This window comes from Gastrolobium bilobum, unplaced genomic scaffold (assembly GCF_033153095.1).
Source record: "Gastrolobium bilobum isolate Gb01-03AN ecotype WA unplaced genomic scaffold, APGP_CSIRO_Gbil_v1 utg41727, whole genome shotgun sequence".
Lineage (NCBI taxonomy): Eukaryota > Viridiplantae > Streptophyta > Magnoliopsida > Fabales > Fabaceae > Gastrolobium > Gastrolobium bilobum.
This window is the reverse complement of record NW_026895458.1, coordinates 120,005-147,498: the sequence shown is the minus strand read 5'-3', so window position 1 is coordinate 147,498 and position 27,494 is coordinate 120,005. Positions and strand designations below refer to the sequence as shown.

The following is a 27,494-nucleotide window of genomic DNA, read 5'->3' as shown; positions in this document are numbered from 1 at the left end:
AAGTTTAAGTTTTCAAAAAAATCTATTTAGAAAAGACGTCATAATTTTTTTTTTTTTTTTTTTAGATGTCGGACTTATAATTTTAAATAAAATAAATTTATTATTATTATAATTTTAAATAATAAAATAATATTATTTTAATTACACATCTGACCAAAACCAATCAAAACGAGGAGGAGCATAGGTCGTTAAAATCCCAACAAAAACAACGAAGTTACCCTGGTGGTGTGGCCCTTGCCCTCGCTTTCAGTTTCTGTTGAAAGGTACAGCTTTTTATTTCTACCTTTTTATTTTTCTGAGCAACCGTACCATCCTTCACACAACTACGAACCCTAGCAATTACCAGATATTCCCCTTTCCTAATTTCAGATCTCCATTTCATTTTCTTCGGTTCGTTCTCTCTCTCTCTCTCTCTCTTGCATTTCCTATTTATATCTAAGTACCATGATATTTTCTTGCCTGCCGAAGCTTCATTATCAGAATTTCGAGTGCCTGCAAATTCGTTGAGGATTGCTCTTACCTTGTTTGTTATGCCATTTTGTGCGGGAAAACGGGTTTTATTACGCGCAATTAATCATCATCGTATTAGTTGTTTCTGTTCTTTCTATAAGCTTAATTTTAGAAGTTACGGTATACAGGAAAACCTTTCGAGTGTATAATTGACCTTATTTCCTCTTCATATTATGTGAATTGTACTTGGTTCCATGATTCTGACTTTTTGAGATTATGAAGACGGTTCTCAGTTAAGGAGAATGTAAGGGTGACCACTTATGCCATCACATGAACAACTTAAAAAAAGTTTGGTCACCACCTAAGAAGCAAGTAATTGCACTTTTTAACTTCTAAATTATGGAAATGGCTGTGGACAAGAACAAGTATTCATAATTTTTTTAACCATTAACCGAAAGGTCATATGTTCGAATCCGAGAAACAATTTTGAAAAAATGCAAAGGTTAGGTTGCGTATAAGAATTTTGTGGCACACACATATTCTGTCTGCATGTGCGTGTGTTGCAGTTGCTTCTTACAAAAGCTGGCTATTGTTAGTGCCTTTGGTCATGTCTTTTCCTCTGCAGTCTGACTTGTGATTGTGTCCCATGGTTATCTTTATTTGCAGCTGTCGTTGACCTTGGAGGGTGCTGAGAGTGAGTGTAACAAATTACCATCTAGTGTTTCATTTCAACAGATGGTTAGTTTGATCAAGAATTAGCAATGAACTGTAGATATGATAAGATCTGAAGGCGGGGCATTTGAATTTGCTGCTTAATATGAATTAAGAGAAAGGAGATACGCATGTTCTTGTAGGTTTTTGTCGCATATGCATGCTGCAGCAAGTAACTACGATTGTTTGTTGGTGTGAAATATAGAAGCTGGCCAGTAGCGTGGCTACCTGATGTAATGCCACACTCTGTTAAGGTCAGGCCGGTGGCTATGTTGGAAGTTGTACAAGAGATTGGCATCTATATTCATAGATTTCACAATCTTGACCTTTTTCAGCAGGGGTATGCATCCATTTCTACTTTCTTCTTTCCAATATTTGTTATGAAGTCTTACTTGGTTAATTGACATGCATATTTTGTTTTATATAGATGGTATCAGATTAAAATTACTATGAGATGGGAGGACAATGAAAATATATCTTTTGGAATTCCAGCTAGAGTTGTTCAATATGAAGGTAATTTGTCAAAATTATGTCCTATATTACTCATGTGCTTGAGGAAACTGGCTTATACTCGGCCACATATTTGATTAAAATTTTATAATATTAGGATTTGAGATGCAAGCAGGTCCGAACCCACAAAGTCCTATGATTTGACAACTCTATTTTAGACCATAAAGGTATTTTTTTTTAGTTTATATACCTTCTTCGGACCTACATGCATCTCAAATCCTAGTATTATAAAATAGAGCTGGGGCTCGTAAAGTCCTATGTTTGGTCCTAACCCGCAAAGCCCCCTTTGTGAGAGGATTTTTTAGCCCTAACATTCAAAGTCCTATGATTTAGAAAGCTGAGATATAGTTAATCCACGGGCGAAAACTTTTCCGTTATCAAAATGCCTAATATTTAAAAATAAAATAAAAAATATAGATAAAAAAATGTATAAATTGCAATATTATCAGTATGAAATAAATTATGAATAGAATAAATTGTAAATATTTATATATATATATATGTGTGTGTGTGTGTGGCGGGGGGTGGGTATATCTTGGTTCTATTGATCTATTTCGCTATTTTTGCAACCGCAATAGCGTTTTTCAGGGTTGGCTGCGATAGGTTGCAATCTACATTTGATAACTTTGCTTTAGTAGTAGATGTACTACCTTTACTGATTTACCTCAATTACTTTACTGTCTTACCTTAGTTACCCTTTCGTGGTGTATTCTATTATTTTACTTGTGGATACAGAGATAGTTTTACCCATTGGTTGTTAGTGTAACCAGGTTACTTAGTTACCATGACTTGTGAGTCACTTTTCTGATACATGTACTTTTATCTTCTTTATCAGAATACTTTTTCTCTTTTTCTCCTTCATCTGTTCTCTCTCTCTTTTCACTCACTCAAAGCTTTGCTTCTTCGCTTATGGCTGCGACATTAAACTTCAATACTAAGAGAGAGACGAATGAGAGAGAAACAGAGAAGGGCAGAGATGAACCCGATAGAGAGAGCAAGAAAGGCATAGCTGAAACTCGCAATAGATAGGGAGAAAAGCAGAAAGAGAGAGTGGGTTAGAGTTAAACCTGCAAAAAGGCACTGTTGCGGCGTGATTTGGCCGCAAATGCGGCTGCAACGACCACTATCGCAATTTGGTGTGGTGCGGAGCGGGTGGTTGTGGCGAAGCGCAACCGGCGCAGATTGGCGCTGCTGTTACTATTTGTTTACTATACTCAGTTATGTTATGAAGAAATTTGGACATAAACAAGGACCGGCAGATCACCCTTATTTGTCAAAAGGAGTAAAATTGGGAACCAAGAAGTCCTAATTGTCTATGTAAACGATATGGTAATTATAGGTGATGACATTGTAGAGATTGTGACTTAAAAAAAGTAGTACAATCCGAATCAAATTGAAAAATCTCGAAACTATATAATTTTTTTTAGGAATGGAGTTTGCTAGGACTGTTTGAAATTGGTAAACTAGGGTGTAGACTTGCGAAGATACTCTAGAGAGGAATTGTCAACATAAAATTAGAGACGATGATCCTCTGGTGGACAAGGAGACGTATCAACATACTTGATCCACCTATCCTCAACCTACGTTGCACCGGCACTGGCACTACTGGCACTGACACCGACACCGACACCGACACCGACACAGGACACGACAAGACACTCTGACATGTTAATTCTAAAAATTGTTAGATTTTGACACGTTAGGACACGTTTTGATATTAAATAATATTTTTAATATATATAATATAGTTTACATTTAATACATATAGCAACCCATGATAAATCATATAACCAATCAAATATCCAAATTCCATAACATAAATATAAAGCAAAAGTAATTTCTCATGTCAAATTCTATAACAGAAAATATTTGATTTATAAATTAAATTTTCATGTTTAGTTAAAAAGATAAAATAAAATAAAATTTGGATTTGTATGAACGTTGACCGCGTGTCGGACTCGTGTCGGTGTCTGAAATGTGTCAAACACCCATTTTTCAGAAAAAAGCACGTGTCCGTGCTTCATAGTCCTTAACCAGACCTTACATCGCATATGATCAAGCCAATTCATGCATGCTACCACAAAGAGTCCTATGGATGCAGCAAATTAAATCCTGAGGTACTTAAAAAAGGAAGTCTAGGTAAAGGATTATTGTTAAGAAAGACTAGTACTTGATTGGGTAGGACTGTAGGAGCAAGTAAATCTACAACTGTATTTTGCACTAATGTTTGGGGAAATCTAGTTTATTTGAGAAGTTAGAAACAAATTGTAATTGTAAGAAGCAGTGCAGAAGCCGAATTTTGTGCATTAGCTCAAGGAGTTTGGGAGCTCATTTGGATTCAGAGACCTTAATGGCAGATTTAAACATGTCTATCGCCAGTCCGAGAAACTTCGGTGGCAGTAAATCAGCTATATGTGTAGTACACAATCTAGTTCAGCATGACATGCCGAAGCAGTTAGAATCTACAGAAACTTCATTAAGGCTGAAATAGACATTGGACCTATCTCTTTGTCTTATGTTCCTGCAACTTCTTAGGAAGTTGATGTTCTCACAAAAGCTCTATCTTAATCAAGCTTTTAGTCTTGTGGGAATGACTGATGGCTATTTACCCGCATGAGGGGGTGTTGGAAGGTCAGATCCCACATCTATGGGATTCAAATCAAATCTCATTTATGGTGATTAATTTTCTGTTTGATTAGCTGTACAAATTAGTGACTGTACATTTTCTGTATTTTATCAGATTTGGATTTTTTTCTTTTTACATATATTTTGAATTCCTTTTACATATATTTTCTAACCTTTTCTAGTGAAGAAATAAGAAAAAAAAAAATTGTTCCTTCTACAAATTTGTTCAGACTATGAAATTTGTTTTTGATTATCAAGTATTGTCTCCAATCAAGTCTTTCATGAGCAAACCAAACATATAGAGATTGAATGCCATTTTATAAGAGAAAAGATCCTCCTTGGAGAAATCACTACATATTTTGCAACAAATTTCTTTGGGTTGTAAGGGTAACTTACATATGTAACAAGACATGTATGCACTGGCTGGAGGGAAATGTTGATTAATGTAAATTTCCCTTGGTATATGCTGTAATTAGAATAGGAATTATCTACTATAAATATATCTATCCCTAAATTTAGATGTTGAAATTAAAGGGATTTAGGTAGGGAAGGAAGAAAAGAGAGAATAAAGATGGGATAATCTGAAAATGATATTGATTTGATATGAGTGGTGTGTTACAAAAGGCAAAGTAATAACCCTATTTATATTAATATGATAAGAACCTTGGGATGAACCACCCCAAAAGCTAGCTCAAAGTGTGGGAGTGTCCAAGGAATTATAAACCCCATATTCGTTGCCCATACAACCAATGTGAGACTCCAAGTCTCATACCTTGCAATTGGATTCTAACATTCCACCGCTCTCCGTAGCCCTGGCACCAACGCGGGCTGACTTTGCGCTAGTCTTTTACTAGCTCTGGCCGAACACTGCAATGCCGGCATCACCACCTGTGCCGTTGATGAGACCCAAGGTCTCAAGGTTTATGTCAGGAAGAAGAAGAGCAAACACGTGGAGGCTGCTGAGGAACACGTGGGAGAAACTGCTGAAGAGTCTTAGTGTTGCTGTTTCTGTTAATATGTTGTTAATACATTTGTTTAGTTGATTAGTTGTATTGATAGCATGGAAACTTTATTGTATAAATTTCGGGGTCTGCTGTTATTAGTTGGATTGACAGCGTGGCATTGGGATTGTATAAATAAGGGACTGAGTCATTGTAATAGGCACGTGGATAGTCATTTTGAATAGGGAAGATTTTCTCATATATTAGGAGGGAAGTTAAGGCCTCTCGAGTTGCCCTAACCGATTGCAATAGCAGTTGTTGTAACCCTATTTTCTTGCATTGAATAAATAAAGCGGAAACTCAGATTTCATTCTCTGTGCATTGCTTTCTTGCTGTTCTTTGGGTTTGGGGTGAAACAGGGGAGTGGGACTTTATCAATTATTAATAGTAGACTTCTAATCTTATATAAATAAGGAAAGAAATCATGAAATATAAATAAATATAGAGATTAATTCTAAGAGATCATGTAAGATACTCTAAACTATTTTCAAATATAAACATGATAAGATAAGATATCTTCTAGATCAACATCAACATTGCCTTTAACCCAAACTAGTTGGGGTCGACAGTCAATTAATCCAAATAAAAAGTAATAAAAGATTGACGGAAAAAATAAGTAAATAAAACACTATAAATAAATAAATATAGGGAAAAAAGACTCAAAAGGGTCTTTTGGAAACATAATAAATAATAGGTCTATCCCTCCACAATACTAATACCTTTCTCCACCCCATCCTTAGACAAACCATATGTCAATTTATTTCTCACTCTATTAAGTCTTTTTTTATTACTTTCCTATGAGTAAATTTCAACTGGCCTATTCTTTTTTTGTGTTATACTTTTGGTAACAAACTTTTGTTCTTACGAGAGCATCTAGGGGTCTTCGAAGAATATGCCCAATCCATCTTATTCCACGTTCTGTCATTTTTTTGGTCACCAGTATTGTTGCTACTTTTTGTCGAATATCTTCATTTTTTATTACAGGATATCTTCTAAATATTCTAAAGTTAGGGAATCCCACCAACTGACGGATCTGATTTTGTAATACTTCCAATATAAATCAGTGAGGGCTGAGTGGATTTCAAGTGTTATTGACTCGAGACGAGAGACTTGACGGGCTTGACTCATATACTTCCTTTTGTGTAATGAAAGTTGAAACTCTAGGCCTTAATTAAGTAGTTGAAAAATCAGAATAGGTAGCTATTTAATTTTTAAGTGTTAAGTTCACCATAAATCAGGATAACATTGTAGTTCACCGAGGATCTTTCATCCCATGTATGAGATTTTTCTATCTTGTTTCATTATTCTTGAAACTACTTTCTGTGTTTTTTGTGCACCTACATATTTCTTCACATGAACACCTTCAGAAAAGCTATTTCTTATGTGCTGAATTAATAACTGATGCAGTAGAAAATTTTCTCTTCTGCAGCTCCTGATCTTGGTCCTAGCAGTATATATGGTATTTGGAGGATTGATGATACAGACAACAGTTTCTCAACACAGCCCTTTCGGATAAAATATGCTAGGCAGGACATTCATTTATGTATGATGATCTCGTTCAACTTATCTCTTAGTAGATTTGAGGTAATAATCTATCTCTCTCTTTTTCTTCTCTTTCTAGGGGTGTTTAAGTGGAAGAAAAAACACGAGACTATAAAGAACCAATTCAACCCAAAAGCTTAAGCTATTGGGTGAGGATACATTAATGATTTTATATATCTCAACACGCCCTCTCACACGAGAGCCCACTGGGCTTGAAGGGTGGACAATGCACAGGCCCACCTACCTGTACGAAGAAAGAAATTCCACTCGAAAGAAAGTGGGGGGCGATGAGGATCGAACCCGGTACATCGAGGCTCTGATACCATATAAAGAACCAATTCAACCCAAAAGCTTAAGCTAAATTCCACTTAGTGACCATAAGGTCACGAGTTCGATCCTCACCGCCCCCCGCTTTCTTTCTAGTGGAATTTCTTTCTTCGCACAGGCAGGTGGGCCTATGTATTGTCCACTCTTCAAGTCCAGAGGGCTCTTGTGTGAGGGGGTGTGTTAGAGAATATTATAAATCATTAAAAAGACCATCACCTATCACCTTAAGGTTTTGGGTTGAAGTGGTTCTTTAACATGGTATCAGAGCTTTAGTGACCACGAGGTTGCAAGTTCGATCCTCACCGCCCCCCACTTTCAGGTGGAATTAAGAAAAACACAAGGCAAACAAAAAAAAATGCTTATGCAGCACAAGACAGACCAAAAATGGCTTGTGCCATATCCACGCTTCAAGCCCAAAGGGCTCTTGCATGAGGGGTGTGTTAGAAAATAAAATATAAAGTATTAAAAAGACCATCACCTATCACCTTAAGGTTTTGGGTTAAAGTGGTTCTTTAACAGAGACATATGATGAAATCATTGTGTTTGAATTATATAGTGGAGACTCTATTATATAGAGTTAATGTAATAATTACTAGAATCACAAATATCCTATTACAAGATTTAATTAGTCTATTTAAATTGTCTGCATATTTTCCAGTAGTCCCCCTCGAGTTGGTACACATAAGTCATATGCACCAAGCTTGTGACATATATAACTTATCCAAGGATCCCTCGAAGACTAAATGGAAACATCCCTCGGGTGATTATTTGAGTTGACAAAGCGCATGGTGATATCTCCTTATTAGTTTTTTTCTCTAATAAAGTGACAATTGATCTCATTATGTTTGTTTTAGCAACCTCCTAAATAGGAAAATATATGATAGAAGAAATAAGAAGCATATGGGATGTTACTAGTTGGAGTTATCCCAACTGACTTGTAAAAATTAGTTAGACAATTAGTGATTTACGCAGGACACTAAATGAAGAAGGGAATTGACATATTGAGAAGGCTTTTTGTTTGTTAGACAATTTAGAGGGGGGGGGGGGGGGGGGGCTAGGAATTAGGGATGTGCATGGGTCGAACCGAACCGATTTTTTTGAAAAACCGAACTGAATAGGTTTAAATGGTTCAGTTCGGAAGTGGCTCGGTTCGAAACCGGTTCGGGTCGACCCTCTTTTGAAAAGAAAAAAAATTAAAATTTTAAAAAATAAAGTTATAAAAATCAATTTGGTTTGGTTCGAAAACGGTTCGGTTCGGAAACGGTTCGGTTCAGTTCAGTTCAAAATGGTTCGGTTCTTAAACTGGTTCTAAAAACAGGTTCGGTTCATGAACTGGTTCTTTAAAAACCGGTTCGGTTCATGAACTGGTTCTTTAAAAACCGGTTCGGTTCATGAACTGGTTTTTCAAAACCGGTTATTTTAAGGGGCGGTTCGGTTCGATTCATGGTTCGGTTCAGTTTTTTGGTTATTTTGCATACCCCTTCTAAGAATTCTTTCTCTAGATTTAGAGGGACATAGAGCATTCTTTGTAGTTTTTCTACGTGTTCTACCTACAAAATTCATTCTTGGTCTCAAGGGAGAAGTTATATCAATAGCATTCCAATTCTTTCTTAGTTTTTATTGCATTCTTGAACCGAGTTCTTACAACTAGTATTAGATCTATCGAATCTAGGGGGTTCTTTCATGGTTTTGACAAGGATGGAGGCGCAACTGTGTTATTTAGAAGGGAAGTTCGAACGGTTTGTGAAGTTGATGGAGGAAAGTCAATAGTGAGCAGAAACCCAAGATTCACACCTCGAGAAGATAAACGAGATTCTTGAAAAGTGTTAGCCAGTAGAACGAGTTAGAGAATGCGAATGACTTTTGGAAAGGATGAAGAACCAATTGCAGGCAAAACAAAACAAAGAGGCTGAAGAATTCCTTTTCAAGAAGAGGCATGAAATTCTTGAAGGGTTGTCACAAGACCCACTGAGAACGGACAACAAATGAATTCCTCTAGAGATGTAAGATGGAGGAAATTGGAGATTCTCAAATTGCATGCGGCGTACGAGGTTGAGATTTTGACATTAGGGGAGTGGAAGATGTCAACTCTCACCTTGACCGCCTCGATGTGGATATGTCCGCTGTTGATGCCGCCATCTTCAAGGAGCTGGACAAGATGAAATAGAGCTTGAAGGAAATGTAAGGGTTAATTTGTATTAGGCTTAAAGCTTTGTATGCTTTTGCTTAAGGGGGAGCATTAGAAGTATTGAAAATAGGGTATTAGGAAATACACATCATTATATTATTTCCCGTTTGGCGGGTCTATTTTTTTTTTAACTTCTCTTCACTTTATAAATAGAAGCTTAGCCAAATATATTTTCATAAAAACTCTTCTTATGAAAAGGGTTTTTTTAATAGTGAATAAAATAAGGAAAAGCTAGAAGCTTCTAGAAGGAGCTTTTTTAAGATGTACGCTAGCTTTTTTTCAATTATGCCCTTATTCTAAAATTGTATTTACAAATTTTACTCTCTATCCTAATGACAAATCATTCGATCTCCTCCTTTTCCCCTCCTTAATCAATCGATTTAATATGTTTCTTATGTACCCATAGGTGCTATATTGGATTTGAATCAAATTTCGGATCAATCACCAAGAAGAATGTATAAATTGTATTTTATTCATTTTTGGATCTATTTTTTCCTTTAAAATTTTCATCTTTAAAGCCTTGTCTTTTATTTCTTATCATAATTGTGTTTATCTAAATAATAGAGGTTTCTAATACCCGTTACGGTAATTTTAATTTGAAACAAAGCTTATGTAATTGTTATAGTCACTCTATATAATAGTCTTCACTATAAAATTGTAACACAAGGATTTAAACATTTGTCTCTCGTTTTCATGTTATTCAGTATGGTATCAAAGCCTCTATGACTATGTCGTCCAGAGTTCGATCATTATCGCCCCATTCTATTAATGAATAATTAAATATTGTGAAGTTTCTTAGCTCAAGTTGGTGGGTCTAGGCATTGTCCACCCTTCAAGCTTAGCGAACTTTTGTGTGAGAATGCGTGTTAGAAATTAACATCAATACAATAACACCTTTATCCCAAACTAATTGGGGTGAGTGGTAGATGAACCCAAATGAAAAGTACGAAGGGATAAAATATAAATAAAATAAAAATAAAAAATAAAATCATAATAATAATATATATAAATATAAAAGTAAAAATAAAAGGGGTGTAAATAAATAAATAAAGATGGGGAAGGGGAAAGAAGAAGAGGGGGGAAATGAAGAGGAAAAAGACTAAAAAGAGACCATATGGAACATAGGAATAACAACGAGTCTAACCCTCTATCATGCTAATAGCTTTTCTCCATTCCGTCCTAAGGCACACATCGTCCGCTAATCTATATCCCACTCAATTAAGTCTTGTTTTACTACCTTCCCCCAAGTAAGTTTCGGTCTACCTCTACCCTTCTTTGTGTCGAGCTCTTGGTAACAAACTTTTGTTCTTATGGGAGCATCCAGAGGCCTTCTCATTACGTGCCCAAACCACCTCAATCTATATTCTCTCATCTTTTCAGCCACCGGCATACTCCTACCTTAAGTCGAATATCTTCATTTCTTATTTTGTTCATGCTTGTATAATCACACATCCACCTTAACATCCTCATCTCTGCTACTTCCATTTTATGTGCATGTTGCTTACGTGCTGGCCAACATTCAGCTCCATATAATATTGTAGGCCTTATTGTTCTATAGAATTTTCCTTTTAGCTTAAGGGAAATTTTGCGGCCACACAAAAACCTAGAAGCACTACGCCATTTCATCCATCCTGCTTTGATTCTATGATTTACATCCTCATCAATCTCTCCGCCTTTTTGCAAAAAGGATCCCAAGTATCTAAAAGCATCTTTCTTGAGTACCTCTTAACCAAGTAGATACACGAGATCTTGGTCTACATCTCTTACCAGAGAAAACTCACACTTCATATACTATAGTTTCATATTAGTAATATAATATAAATATATAAAATCATTTATCGGTCTTCACCTAATAGTTTGAACTTTTAGGATAGTTGGTTGTTTGACACGTTGCATATGATTCAGATTCCATTGCCCTTTGAGAGTAGTCCGAATGATGTGGTACCACTGCGGATAGTTTTTTTTAGGTTTTGCTCAATGGGTACACGAGTAGCCTTACAACCTTGCTTCTCAATTTTGTAAGGAGAAGAAGAGCATACTTCCTTTGAGAAATAAAGATGTCTTGTTTGGAGTAAGCAACTTCATTCCCAAGGAAGTATTTGATTCTTCCGATTCATCTCAAACTCAGCTCCTAGTTTTTCTTTCCTAAGTTGATAAGTCATCACTTGAGATGATCATGTCATCAACATACACAAATAAGCTAGTGAGTTTACCTTCCTTTGAACGCTTTAAGAAAAGAGTGTGATTACCCTGACTGTGCCTCTATCCGTAGGACACTATTGTCTTTGTCAATCCTCCAAACCATGCACAGAGAAATTGCTTCAGCCCACATAAGGCATTTTTTAACTTACGTAGCTTATTTTTTCCACTATGAGAATATATTCCGGAGGAATCTCCATGTAAATTTCCTCCACTAAATCTTCATGAAGAAAGACATTTTTAACATCAAATTGTTGCAATTCCCACCCATGATGAACAGCAATAGTTAATTTGCAGAATGCAGTCTCCCAGACTAACTTGAAGAAAAAGATTGAATATTATTTCTGAATTGATGAAATCTGTATAACGCATCAACAATATATAGGCTAAACTAAATAATTACCTTCCTAAAATAATGCTCAATCAGTGGTAACTAATGACCTATTCTAGTTAGTAACAGAATAATTTGCAATAATCACAGATGTAACATATGCCGGACTGTTAAAATAGGGGACTGTTATAACAATTTTCGCTTGAGTCTGGGTCAGTGAAAGTTTTGGGGTGGTCTGTGTTTTTTTTTATTTGTCTGACCCACCAACATGGCTTTGGAGGAGTTTTGAGACTCGCCAGAAATGCCCAAGGTGTGCAATTTGACAAACCTAGAGCTGGAGGAACACACAGAATCATCTGATTCTATAACTTGGAGCATGATTTTGATTACCATGCTCTTTAATTCAATACTCTTGTCCCATCTAATTGTGTTATGTGGCTCTTAATTGCAGGGTTTACCTACAACAGCTGTAATTTTAAAGTTTGAACTTATGTATGCTCCCACATTTGAAAATGGGTGAGTGATTAAAGTGGTATATTCATTGGCTTATATTATATGGAGCCAAAACACATGGTTATTCCTTTTTGGTTGATATCTCCTTAGTGAAATCTGTATACTGACTGGAGTGCACCATCTATAGTGCTGACTTGCAAGATTCTCTGGATGCTTACCCTGCTGCTGTCCACGAATTCCGAATTCCTCCTAAAGCTCTTTTAGGATTGCATTCATATTGTCCTGTACATTTTGATGCTTTACATGCTGTGCTTGTTGATGTAAGTGTACATGTCAGTTTACTGAAAGCTGCCTCTTATCCGTCTGCATCGAAGGTACCCAGGTTTGTCACTTTATGAATCAATCAGATCTTCATTTGAGCATTGTTATAGAGCAGATTTATTGCAACTTTATTTATTTTGCTTGTTTGATTACATAGAGTAATTTGTTCACATGCTCCATTTCAGCAGTTCTCGCAATCCTGAAGTCATTACTGATAGACGTTATGGCACATTGAACCAAGTACGCTCTAAATATTGGATGTCTCTTTTGATATCACTATTGAAGTGCTGATCAATTTGGCTTTGTTCAAAATGTTTTTTTGCAAATCTTTATTTTCATTCTTGTGTTTGTGTTCTTTGATTGATTTATAGACTAGGCTTTGGAAAACTGGCATGTTACTTGATGCTCTTGCATAGTATATGTGCTAGTGTTATCTTTCTCATTGCATCCAACTTTGCATAGTCAAAGGTGGAAAGTTCACATTTGCATTATATTCACTTATGCATATGCACGTGTTTTACATTGTATGTGGATTGCATTTTTCTGTTTTGTGTTTCTATTATCTCTTTTCCAAGTTCTACCTTGAGAATTACCTGAACCTGTTTACCGTGCAGAGGATAGATAGTATATGCAAAATAGTTTTACTTTTTAGTTAATCTATTATTCTAAAAATGGAGTAATAACATTTACTTGAAATCAGAGAATAAACCCGATAGGGTGATAATGTGTATGAAACAGTTCACACATAATCAATCTCTCTCTCTTTATGTATAATGTTACACTTACAATTTCTTTTGCTTTACAATCTCTTACAACCATTTTTATTATTATTGTATTAAAATCAAATCAACAACTCTCACCAGATGCTATTTTGTAACCGTTAATTTGATTTTGATCCAATGATAACAAAAATGATTGGAAGGCGAAAGAGGTTATAACTTGCAAGTATAATCTCTCTCTCTCACACACATTATCTATCTATCTATATATTAGTTTTAGTATTAATTACAATTTACAATGATTCAATCTCATATATATAATCCTAAATTGGTTCCTTATGGGCCTGAAAGTGGTGATTAGGTTAGTTAGTTGGTTAGGGAAATCTTCTAGAATATTCTTAGAGGAGGGAATAAAAGGAGAGGGAATATGTGGAGTGAGGTATGTGGGTATTGAGCGAATATTGGGGATTTGAGGATCTCTTAAAGTCTAGGTGTGTTGGTTCTAAGGGTGAGCTTGGGAAAGGTCTTTTAGTGTCTCATTAATCTTTGTTACATTACTATTTTAGTGTCCATTGGTGTTTGTAAGAGGCTCTGCCTCCATTGTTGATAGCAATAAACTGTGAGCATTTTTGGGTTTCATTAGTTTGGTACTAGAGCATCTCCATCTGGAGGTGCTTCTGCTCCATATTTGTGAAGAAATGAAAACCATGGATGGGATTAGCGATTCTGAGCTCAAGGAAATGTTATTAAAAGTGGTGAAGGCTTTCGATGAAGCAATAGAGAGGATGGAAACACAGAGGTTTGAAATCAAGAAGAATAGTTTCAAATATAAAGAAGAAATCGAAGAAGCGGTTATAGTGCTTGCAGGAGAAGAGGTTGTCGGAGCAGAAGAACGAGGATGTAAATGTGTTGATGGAGGGGGGTGTGAGGTGGGAACCTAAGCGACGGGACAAACGTGACGACATATAGTGGAGAAAGTCGCGACTTGCATTCTAAGGGATTGACACCGGAAGAAGATAAGACAAAAGGGGAAGAAAAAGATGCAGAAGAAAAAGCAAAAATCAAAGAGAAAGAAGGGGATAAAGAAAACGACGACGAAGGAGAGAGAGACGAAGAAGTGTTGAAGGTTGCATTCTTGAATGGGTCAAAAGCAAGAACACAAGGGAAGGTTTGTTTGCTCCCAACAATGAGCGTGAAAGAAATGACATCTCTGGTGCGAAAGTTAGACGAAAGGGAGATCGTTTTAGGGAACATGGATCTAGGTTTGGGTCGAAATGGGCCAGGGTCCAGTGGAGGAGTAGGCCACTATTATCGAGCTGCCCTTACAACCCAGTCCATCAATCTAACACTAGCAGCTGGATGAAAATCAAATAATGGGCTAAATGGGAGAACACATGTTGGGCCTCATGTGAACCAAAACGGGCCCAATACCTCTGGATTGCAGTTGCACGCGGGTGGGCTTCAAGGGCAAACCCACGATTCAATTGGCAACCTATAGGGCAGCAACACACAACTCCAACACAGTGACCCAGTCTTCACATGATGACGCCATAGAAGCGACGTACAACGGCGAGTGGTGGGGAGCAAGATGCTGGCGACTTACACCGAACGAGATGAAAGAGAGGAGGAACCTTTGTTTCCGGTGTGATGCCCTATTTTCGCCGGATCATAAATGTCGTAACCAGCATTTACATGTTATGTTACTGGAAACAAGGGTTGACGACATGAACCTTGAAAAAGTAGACATGGTGAAAAAGGAAGAAAGAGAGGAGACGAACCTCAGGCTAACCATGTATAGGATGGTGGGGCTGCCTTCTGATCGGTCATTAAAGGTTTGGAAAAAAAGCGAAGGTTGGGGGGTTGCTTTTTTTATAGACCTAGGGGCTTCCCATAATTTCCTGGGAGCGTAAGTGGCTCAAGAATTGAAGCTGCTAATGGGACCAACATGCTTTAGGAAATGAGACGCGGGTGGCAGTTCTCTCTCTGTCTCACACCACCTATCCTCTTTTTTCATCTTGAGGACAAGGTGAATTTTGAAGGGGGAGTATTGATGGGCCTGAAAGTGGTGAGTAGGTTAGTTTGTTTATTGTTAGTTTGTTAGGGAAATCTTCTAGAATATTCTTAGAGGAGGGAATAAAAGGAAAGGAAATGTGTGGAGTGAGGTATGTTGGTATTGAGTGAATATTAGGGATCTCTTAGAGCCTATGTGTGTTGGTTCTAAGGGTGAGCTTGGGAAGGGTCTTTTTAGTGTCTCATTAATCTTTGTTACATTACTATTTTAGTGTCCATTGGTGTTTGTAAGAGGCTCTGCCTCCTTTGTTGACATCAATAAACTGTGAGCATTTTTGGGTTTCATCAATTTGCATTTTTGGGTTTCATCAGTTCCCGACTGATTCTACAATATATAACATGTTATCCTACTAGTACACATGATATCTTACCATAATTGCTGTAAAGAACCAATTCAACTCAAAAGTTTAAGCTGTTAGGTGATGACCTCTTTAATGGTTTATATTATACTCTAACACGCCCCTCACCAAGGTGGATGATGCATCAGGCCCAGCTTACCTATACTAAGAAATTCCACAAGAGAAAGTGGGGTCGGCGAGGATCGAAACCGGGACACAAGGCCCTGATACCAATTGTTGAGCTGTGCACGGGGAGCTCATAAGGGGAGAGACCACCAACCATGGGCCAGATCAGCAGCAACATTAAGTGGGCTCGGAACACCACAATCAAACCCAAAACCTTAAGGCATTAGGTGTATGGGTCCTTCGACTTATATGGTGCTCACTTAGTCTATTCTTAATCAATGTGGAACTCTTTCACTCAATCATTCACACTTGGATTCTTCAACATCTCCCCCTCAAGTGTGAGTCCTAGACCCACATTCTTTCCCTCTCAAGGAGAAGCTTCTTCGAGTATTCATGGGGTTCATCAATGCTTGGCTTCTCATCAAACATTGACTCTTTCATCAAGGCTTGCGTGGCTGCACTCATCAAGACCTTGGCTTCCCACATCAAGACATACTCGATTCACCACAGGCCAATCCACCATTAGCTCTGATATCAATTTTAGATTAAAGAATAATTTTATATTAAATAATGGTGTGTTACAATGTACAAGAGCTCTCTATTTAAAAAGACTAAAAGACTTAATGGGCTAAGCCCACAAGATGTGGGACTATATACACTGAACTATTCTAACAACTACTCTAACACTCCCACTCATGCTGAAGCATATATATTGTAAGCACCCAGCTTGCCACAAATATATTCAACTCGAGGACCTCTAAGAGCTATAGTGAAGACGTCCGCGAGTTGATCATTGGAGTTGACAAATGTCGTTTTGATTTTACGTTCAGCCACCTCATTTTGTTGTGGAGTGTGAGGACAAGTGGTTTGATGTAAAGTACCTTATGTAGCCAAGAAACTAGAAAAATCAATAAAAACATATTTCTTAGCATTATAATTACGTAGAATACAAATAGAAACAACAAATTGAGTATGAATCTCAGTAGAAAACTTTCTATAAATGGAAAATAACTCAGAACGATTTTTCATTAAATAGATCAAATACAACAGGAAAAATCATCAATAAAGGTAACGAAATACCGAAAACCTAAAACAGACAAAGTACGACTTGAACCCCAAATATCTGAATGAACAAGAGAGAAAGGAGCATCAGCTCGTTTATTGACTCGACTGGCAAAGGAAGTAGTGTATACTTCCTTTGCTGACACGACAACAATCTAAAGACTGAAGACCAGATAAAAGAGGAACCATCTTTTGCAACTTTGAAAGACTTGGATGACCGAGGCGACTGTGGATAAGTTGTGGAGATTCTGTGAGAGAGCATGCCACTGAAGAACGAGGCACAACAAGATAGTAAAGCCCTCGTGACTCCCGACCCACTCCAATCATCTTCCCCGTACCCGAATCCTGCACATAAACAGAATGGCTAGAGAAAGTAATGGTGCAAGTGAGGGAGTGGACCAATTTACTAATAGACTTTAAGTTATAAGGGGATGCCAGGAATGTAATAAACAGATGTCGAGGCCAAGGTAGAGATCGGACGAGCTTGTCCAATCTCACAAACTGGGGCTTTGGCGGCGGTGAAGGGTGGCGCGTGAGCATCACGCGCAGGGAGAAGGAGCCGCGCGTGGGGACTCCTCTGATGATGGGTCTTCCACAAACTTGGTCGCCGGAGAAAGAGGGCTCTGATCGCAGGCTTTCCGGTTGAAATCGACGTCGGATCAGTGCTCCATTGGCCTGAACAGTGACGACCAGTGGTTTTTGGCGGTGGGCAATGGTTCTGACGGTTGAAGAAACAAGCTGGAGAGACGCACGGCTTAGAGAACCTATCGGCGGGACACACGGCTGATGAAAACCTTGCCGGAAGAATGCACAGCAAAGTAGAAGAGAACACCTAAGCAGTGGGCTTAGGGTTTTAGCGGAAGCGGATCCCCAGAACGAAAAAGCTCTGTTACCATGTAAAGAATCAATTCAACCCAAAAATTTAAGTTGATAGGTGATGACCTCTTTAATGGTTTCTATTATACTGTAACAATTGCCCAAGATATTCTAACACATTTCATGTGAAATAATTTCATGCCCACGTATAGCTATAGAGAAAAATGTTAAGTGGAACAAAAGAAGGAATAATATGACGATGATTAGAGGAACTTCTTGTAAGTGAAAACATTAATTTTGAGATGTTTGGCTTCCATGCACTGCTAAAATGTTGTGTTAGCACTGAAGATGGGATGAAAGTCATTTAAAAAAATGTTTTTGCCAACTACAATGTGTTTTTGTATTATGATAAGTGGGGATCAGATTCATACATCTTTGTATTATGAATAAGCGGGGATCAGATTCATATATATATATATATATATATATCTTCTGGTGGTTTAGTTATTTAGACCTTCGTTTTTAGGCAATAACAGAATGCTTTGTGTGACTAACAGGGCTCAGCTGAAGTTGGCTATCTAAATTTGAAAAATGTCATGCTGGTTAAAGCATTATTAACAGCTCGTGATATATTGCTGGAAGAACTACAAAAACTTAGCAAAGCAGTTGATCAAGCTATTGATATTTCAGAGTTTGTGTCAAAAATGAACAATGTGAAATTATTAAATTCCGTTCTGCAAGCAAATCAGTTTGCAACAGATGTTGAAATTTCAGGACAAGGCAAGCCACAGAATGGTTTTGAGGTCCTTACTTATATTCATGCTGCAGAGTATTGCTATTTTGTTTTTCTGTTTATATCATTTTTATGGTTTCTTTTTTATTAATTCTATGGTTTCTTCCTGTACAGGGAGGAAATGGTGCTCTAGAATTTTCGAATGTTGAAAAGCTTCTTTCCTTGTCGAAGAGTGAGCTGTTGGCCTGTTGTCAGTCAGTGGCTGATCAATTGTCATATTTATGGAGCATATTTCTAAATTTCCACAGGTTTGCTTCTGTAGAGAACAAATTTGTGAATTGCTTGAGGAAATTCTCGGCAAAACATTGTATACATGTGATTTACAATCTGTAATATTAAGAAACTCGGAATCTAGGAAATTGAGGAAAATAATGCCAATCAAATCCTAATTGTTTATAGTATATATGTCCCTAAATAGGAGATACTTTCCAACACTTACCTATAAAGGTAGAGCATATAAATCATATGTGTAACGCACGGCTGCTCCAAGCATCAATGACTATTCCCACATACTAACACGCATACTTGTGAATAGCCCCGCTTTAGCGCGCTATAGCGGAGTTGCGTTACGGTGCAACGGCCAGCCGCCACAGACCGCGCCGCGACGGTTCGGCGAAGTGTAGCAGATGTAGCGGCCTCTACAGTAGTTTTTGCAAAAGTGTTCTCGTCGTAAAAGGAAGAGATTTACAACTTAGATACAAGTAAAAGTGAATATGAAGATTTGGATGTTCATGATTGTAATTATGATTGGTTCCTTAAGTTCTTTGATTTTGACATTTCACTTAAGTAGCAGTTTGAATTTTGACTAATTTTGCCACTTTATTTTGTTGTTACATTATTTGAGACTTTAATTCCTTCAATTTGCTTATGATTTGAATTTTAATGTTTGAAATCATTTATGTTTGAGTTTGAGATCCTTCAAATTTGTTTTTTATGTCACATTTTTATATTTTAAGTTTTATATTTGTGGAGTACAATTTAGTGTATTACTTAGGTACACTTTGCACAGTAGCATTGTAGCGCTACCCGCTATAGAGCTATAGCAGTTTGGAGGGTCAGCCATTACGCGCCGCTATTCGAGATTAATAAGTATGCTAACACGAGACTTTTCAGTGTGCTTTTTCCTCACTCGCACACTTCTTGGAAAAACTTCCCAGGAGGTCACCCATCCCAGAATTACTGCAAGTCAAGCACGCTTAACTATGAAGTTCTACTATTCCGGGCTACCGAAAAGTAGATGCATCTTGTTAGTATAGGTAGTACCAATTAATTCTTATAAGCTATCCCCAACTATGCAGTCTCATACCTGCACAATATTTGGAATCTCTCTCTTTCGGGTGTCAGTTCGATTCACATTCATGTAACCCCCCATTGGAAGCCTGTTAGGAGCCGTTCCTTGTCTGTGCCCTTTCGCACCATGCCCTTTCACACCAGCAATCACTCCCCTTCCTCGTCAGCGTTCAGGATGTTACAATATGCACTAAGCTTGTACAAATTGAGCGGATTCGAGATCCCTAAAGCTACTTTGTAAGGATATTTACAAGCTGATAACTATAATTAACAAACTCAATATTGCTTTCCTCGGAGATAATTTTCTCCCTGATAAAATGACAATCAATTTCTATATGTTTGGTTCTCTCATCGATGAGTGGTTCGATGCAATATGTAAAGCCACTCAATTATCATGGTATTGGTATAGCTTCTTATGATCAAGCAAGCCTCTAATCTTGACATGCCTCCCTCCTTTTGATTCCTTTACATTTGTGTCCAAGAGTTTTAGTTGTGGTCGTAAGTCCAAGGAGCCTCGTCTTTAGTGCGGCCATTGCCACAAGTTGGGGGATACTGTTGGCAAGTGTTGGACTCTCCATTGCTGCCCTCATTGCATTGCCAACCTTGCCCAGGCCTCATTGTCTTAAAACCTTATGTCTGCTAAACACCCAACCCCATCTTTGACTGTCTACGCTGACCTTATGAAATGGTTTGAGGGCTGCCAAGTCTCCGGTTCCACTGCCTTTGTTACCCATACATGTAATTCTTTCCCTTGTCTTTCCCAATCATCACTCTTGGGACCTTAGATTTTAGATTTGGGTACTATTGATCACTACTATCCTAATTGATTGATTGTCAGCACCCGACTAAATAAATTCTATTGTATTCTCTTTGTAACTCTTTCCATTCAATAATTGAGATTCTGTGCAACTCAATGACTTTCTCTCTCTGTCACATTTTCTCTCCCTTTCTAGTTTCTACCTTTTTCTCTTTGAATTCAATTAAGGGATAATCTGATATCTTGAAAACTAAAAAGCAAAATGTGGTTGCAAGATCCAGTGCTAAACTAGAGTATCGAGTCATGGTCTCAGCTACTTGTCGAGGAGCCTCATTATCTCTGCGTGGGTCTCCTCCGTTTTTTTCATCTTCTCCAAACTCTCAAATCTGTTTTCCATATTTTTTTATTTTTTTTTATAATAGCTAGATTCAAAGCACCCGGATCGGAGCGCTCTGATACCAATTGATAGGAACTAAACAAATAACAACAGATTTCCCAGAATAGTGCTTCTATAAAAGCTTCATTCCAGTGAATACAACAAGGTTCAACAAGATTAAATTGAGCTACATGCTATAGTGCTGCTATAGCTCAGAATTTGCAGAAGAGAAATAAAAGAAAATTAACAGAAAACAATAAAGCTTCAGGGTCCTTCGAGATACTTTGAGATCTCCCAATTTGCCTCAGCAATCCAAATGACCTCCCCCGGTACCCATTCCTTCTTCACCTCACCTCTTTATCATCTAACGTCTCAGCATGTCTAACAAACTCTCCTAACAAACAAGCTGAATCAGCATCCTCATTAGGCTGTGATACATCAGTATTGGGCTTTATTAAGTTGGGTTGGGCCTATCAATATCACATCGGGCTTTGTTCACTCAAATAATCAATTGGCAAATGTTTTCACTAAGTCCTTGAGAGATCCTCAAATATGTTATATATGTTGGTGCATATGACCTATATACTCCAGCTTGAGGAGAGGTGTTGGCAATTGTGGTAACTGTTTGTAATTGTGGTAACCATGTAAATAGTATCTTGGTTACTATATAAATAGGGTAAGTTAGAATTATGTAATTATGGCAATTAGGATAGTAGTGATATCTATATTTATTTTGTATTTTATTATTTTTTGGTTAATCCACAGATCCAGTCGTGTAGTTGAAACACATGGATTTCACCAAAGTCTCTCGTTTTCTCTTCACTTAACAATGAGAATGGTTCAGTTAACTGCCTTACAATTATAATATGTGGCCTCTTTAATTACCCTTGCATGAGCATGTATCATGAAACATTACCTTAGCTTGTTTCATCATCTGATATGCACTTGTTTCTAGGGATAACAAAACAAAGATTCTAGAATTTTTGCGGGATACATGGGCTAAGGATCGTAAAGCTGAATGGTCAATATGGATGGTGTACTCTAAGGTAGAGATGCCTCATCATTATATAAATAGTGGGAGCGATGAGTCTTCCAATCGTGGGGTACACAGAAGAGTTTCCAGTTTGTGGAAGTTATCTGATGAGGTAAGTGCTTGTGCTTATTCTTTCATATTCTTAATATCAGGCAAGTTGCTTTGAGAAGAAGGAACTTAGGGAAAATAATTTTTAGTGCAAATTACTAAACTTAATTTTCTTTTTGGTCTCAAATCCTACAGCTTCCTCAGACTCTGGCTACACGTGCCGAACTTCATCGAAGGAGCATTGCACAAATGAGGGTAGGTGTCAACTCATATATGTTCCAGTTGCTACTATTTTTACATCTACATATGGCCTATTAATGGATTACATTTTTTCAGATTAACAACCAGTCAATTCAAGACATGCATATTTTTGGAGATCCTTCGCGGATCCCAATTGTGATTGTTGAACGTGTGATGAATGCACCACGACGTACTATCAGTGAAAATTCATACCTGAGACATGTTGGTCGTGTAAATTCACATAGCTTTCAAACTGGATTCGACATGGACATTGCAAACAAGAAATCTGCTGTACAAAGTAATGCTCGTGTTTTGAAGATTGTTGTCTTTGTGCATGGGTTTCAGGCAAGTCTTGCACTAATGGAATTTTTGCAAAACAATACCATGCTTTTAATTTGTCTTGAGCTTGTTAGATTTATGCACCTATTTTAGAGAGATTTTTTCCAGGTCGCATTTTGATGAACTATATGTAGCACTGTTAAAATGAAATCAAACAAAAATGGGCCAGTTGTTGGCCTGTCTTTTAAAGAAGCTGGCAAACCAAAAACCCTAGCCTGACCATAAAGGTTTGGTGGGCATAATGATAAGTCCATGGTCCAGTTTTGACCTCTCAGGTTGAACAAGCTAGAAAATTGCAAATCCTATCTGATTAAAATCATGGGGTTCAATTGGCCTGGTTTTCTACCTGATTTGGTTAGCCAGTCTATTACCAATTAAAATTATGCTTCATGGCCATATTTAAAACATTGGTGCAATAAGTGAGCAAGTAATGTACTCAATACTCTCCCAACCAACTGTTGTCCAAAAGGACAAGTGACTTGCAGGCCATTGACTGAATAACCAGTTGTCAACTTTTGTACAACAGCAACTGATTTTATGAGTAGCATTACTCGAAATGAGCATTCATGAACACTTGGGTACAAGAGTGGTTAGAATATATTTGCGTTAGTGTGTGGGAGAGACTAGGCTCTCTGATTCCTGGGGGACAGCCACATGTAGTCATTTTTCTCTTTCCTTGGATTTTCCATAAATTGAGGGACAAGGGAGATCCTATCAATAAATATCTCTTCTGTTTTCCTTAGTTATTCCCGTAATTCAGTTCCTGTTCTATCACATTCGATCCCTAGTATTCTAGGAAATGCTTTCTTCCTTTTTATTATTTTTGTGAATATCACGTTGTAAGTAATTCTTTGGTGTATACAGACTCCTATGCAGAGTGCAGTCACTCAAGTCTCTAAATCTCTTCACGAATGTGTGCGTGTTTAATGTCTTTTCATTGTCAAAAGTTGGTTTAATGCTTATTCTTCGTCACTTAAAATGCTGTAGGGGCATCATCTAGATCTACGACTTCTTCGAAATCAATGGCTTTTGATAGATCCCAAGGTAGAATTTCTTATGTCAGAGGCTAATGAAGATAGAACATTCGGAGATTTCAGAGAAATGGGACAAAGGCTAGCTCAGGAAGTTATTTCTTTTGTTAAAAAGAAAATGGACAAAGCATCTAGATATGGAAATTTGGGAGATATTAGGCTAAGTTTCGTTGGGCATTCTATTGGTAACCTCATTATAAGAACAGCAATAGCAGGTAGGTCATAATTTTAGAAGTGACAATTTCCATTTGTTTGACATTTGGTGCTAAATTTTGTCCTATGTTTGCAGAGAGCATGATGGAGCCATTTCTAAGATACCTATATACATATGTTTCAGTATCTGGGCCGCACTTGGGGTATCTTTACAGTTCCAACTCTTTGTTTAATTCTGGACTATGGATTTTAAAGAAACTAAAAGGCACCCAGTGCATTCATCAGCTCACCTTCACAGATGATCCAGATATTCAGAATACATTCCTCTATAAACTGTGTAAGGTAAGGAAGGGGTTCTACGAATGTTAGGATCAAATGACACAGACATAAGCTCAGAGTCTTATTCTCTTGAATAACTCACTGTCAGATGTTGATTGTTAGCTGTTACCAACCACACTGTTATTATGAGTATTTATTATGCTATCTTGTGTACCAATTTGGATATTGAATCCGAGTTTTTAATTATTTGATCAAGTAATTTTTCCTTTTATTGGAAAATGTCAAGTAATGTTGATGTGATTTTTAAAATTTGTCATGTATGATCAGCATGACTTCTTCCAAACCCAATGGTAATTTTCTTAAGAAATATATCCTATATAAAGTTAATCAATGGTTTAAAAGTACATTAGTTGTATAGCATCTTTTCCCTTTTCCATGTGAATGCACAATTATTTTTATTATATATATATATATATAGGCAAAATGATTTCTGCAGCTGCTGTACCTACAGCAAGCAAGGATCCGCGTCCGAATCCTAGGATACGGCAACGGATCCTGAGTTTTTTTTTTTTTAAAGTCGTGGGGCCCACTTTTCTGTGTCAGCTGTAGATAATACTATATACGGCTGCTGCAGAAATGTTAAGCCCTATATATATATATATAAATCCGTGAACTTTCAATTTTGGCATCTAGCACCGTGTTTTGAATAATGTTTCAGTTACTTTGTATCAACGTCGAATGGCTATTTTTGGCACAAATAGTACTACTAAGGAATAATGTTTCATATTTGTGGGTGTTAATTTTTCAAATTGAAAGTTGAGGGGTCTCTTTGCCAAAATCCCAAAGTTGAAGAGTGCTATGCGTTTTTTCCTCATAGACCTGGATCATTCATATACTAAGTGGGGTTTAATTACTTTGATGACGTTCTAATAGAGTTCTTTTCATTTCTTTCCTTCTTTTTTTCAGCAGAAGACCTTGGATCATTTTAGGCATATTATCTTGCTATCTTCCCCTCAGGTTTTCCCTTCTCTTGTGATAAATCATTTCTAGAAATATTACTTACTGTTATGCGTATTAGCAATGGATGTACATTAGTATTATGGTTTTTTTATGGGTCTTTAAATTGGAACTTAATCGATGGATAATATTAATGCATGTGAAGCATGATCTTCTTATTATATAATAAATTTTACAGTGTTATGTTCATGTTGCATCTGAAATGAATCCAAACAGCAGACGAACAAGCTTTTTGAAATGTTGGGAGTATTTTATCTTTCCTAATTGAGGTCTAATGAAATACTAAAATTTTAAGGAAGAGTATGTAACTATATATGATAATGAATTATTTTTAAGTGAAATACTCTTTCCTTTTAAGCTTTTCCTTTTTTCGTTTTTCTTTTCCCCATTTTCTCTTTTTCTCTTTTTCTCTGGCATGGTTGCTTTTAATTGAAATTTATCTGGTTTGCTGTTAACCGGTAATGTTTTTTCAGGATGGTTATGTGCCTTATCATTCAGCTAGAATAGAATCATGCCAGGCTGCTTCACATGACAATTCAAAGAAGGGCATTGTGTTCCTAGAGATGCTGAACGATTGTTTGGACCAGATCCGTGCCAATCCCTCTGAACATCGAGTGTTCATACGTTGTGATGTCAATTTTGATGCCACTGCATATGGCAAGAATTTAAACTCTTTCATTGGGCGTGCTGCACACATTGAATTTCTGGAGTCTGACATTTTTGCAAAGTTCATAATGTGGTCATTTCCAGAACTATTTCGATAGCAGTTGATTTGCCTTATTTGCATTCAGGTTCTCTAAAGCATTGAGGTATAAGCTCTCCTATTTATTAGCTTCAGAGACCAATAGTGGTCAGATTTCAGTCACAGGTTATACAAAGAATGACAATCACCTTGGTATGCGTAAGTTGGCAGGAGCATATAAACATCTGAGCTGCATATTTAGTTGGCTTCAAGATGTTTATTTGGAACACATGTATACATAGCTTTAGGAATGGTTCCAAGAAATATAGTGATGTAATTATTTTAGGTTTGCTAGATCACTGTTGATGTTATGCTTTTACAGTTATTTATTGGAAGCCATTATTGGTGAGGGAAGGGATTCGGCACGCGATGGAACACAGTAATAGAATTAGACAAATTATCTACCAAAGTACAGGGAAAATTTAAATGAAATACCTGAATTCTCACTTTCTTGTAGTTTGGTTCATTTTCTTTTCTTTCTCTGAAGGAATAAAACAACCAAAATTATTGAAAGCAGCTTCGTAAATTTGTGTATTATTTATTATTTTTGTTTTTGTGTGCAATCTATGCTCTTCAGTCTTTACTTGAACAAAAGCAGCTTCGTAATTCGAGTTCTTGTTGAACAAAAGGATTGAATTCATATATATCCTTCATAACTTCAGCAAGAGCGATTCCCACTTTGAATTTTTTTTTTTTTTTGGAAACTAAAAAAATAAATAAATGAAATCTTTGTAAAAAGTTGTTTAGATCAAGATTCTCTGCTTTGACTGAGATGACAATCTTTTTAAAATGTTATTTTACTACGATTACTTGGTAATTTTTCTAACATGTAACTTTACTTTTTTTAAGTTTCACTTCTTATTTCTTTTTTTCTATCTTTTTAGCTTTTCTAATGTTTCCGATATTTTTTTTTTAAATAGCTGTCAAAGTGCATTCATTTAAAAAATAAACGCACATTTTATTAAAAAAAATATTCATTAATGTTATTGTTTTTAAAGTTTATAATATTTTAGTTTCAAGTTCCAATAATAAGAATATTTAATTATTTTTTCGTTAAGTAGCTTAGTTTTAGAGCTACGGAAAATGCAATGAGATAAGCGATTTCAATTTTCAAATCTTGCATGTATATTCAATCTCCTTTTCGTCCCTTTATTCTCCTTTAGATAGGCTCTATGTGGACCTTTTAAAGGCTTTATCCCCATACTTGGTTTTTTATTGAAAAAAATAATAAAAGAATATTATAATTTTATTTATGTATATTTCATTGATAATATATTTTTATTTTGTTTATATTAAACCACCAGTTTGACCAAGGCTTCTCATCAACTACTGCAACATCATCCCATCTCAATTCCACTATAATCTCATAAATAGCTGAATCATCACTAAATGGGATAATCATCACATTTGTATGAATATTTTCCTCTCCCAGAAACATAAATAGTTTAATTCTGATTTTATATGCCCATGCATACTAAGTGTGTTGATTATTTAAACATTAATATTATTTAATTTTACACTACTCTTTTAAATAATATTTATTGTTCACATGTTTGTGTTACTTAACTGTGTTAGCGACGGTAAAACAAAGAATCATTGGTGTCAAG

General features: G+C 36.7%; 1 protein-coding gene across 4 annotated transcripts; it reads left to right on the top strand.

Moving 5' to 3' along the window:
- Positions 1–303: 303 nt before the first annotated feature.
- Positions 304–26,298, top strand: LOC133312893 (uncharacterized). 4 transcript variants are annotated; one of them, XM_061514176.1, is made up of 16 exons: positions 304–390; positions 1,117–1,501; positions 1,589–1,674; positions 6,727–6,881; positions 12,336–12,400; positions 12,525–12,719; positions 12,847–12,898; positions 18,347–18,592; positions 18,697–18,830; positions 21,961–22,150; positions 22,282–22,341; positions 22,423–22,671; positions 23,653–23,911; positions 23,986–24,191; positions 25,095–25,145; positions 25,619–26,298. In XM_061514176.1, the coding sequence occupies exons 2-16, from the start codon at positions 1,398–1,400 to the stop codon at positions 25,907–25,909; spliced, it is 2,343 nt and encodes a 780-aa protein (XP_061370160.1). In that variant the 5' UTR covers positions 304–390; positions 1,117–1,397; the 3' UTR covers positions 25,910–26,298. The 4 variants fall into 4 exon arrangements, with proteins under 4 accessions (XP_061370160.1, XP_061370177.1, XP_061370169.1 ...); XM_061514193.1 differs by having other exon boundaries at positions 12,844–12,898; positions 22,291–22,341; XM_061514185.1 differs by having other exon boundaries at positions 12,844–12,898; positions 25,098–25,145.
- The last annotated feature ends 1,196 nt before the right edge of the window (positions 26,299–27,494 follow it).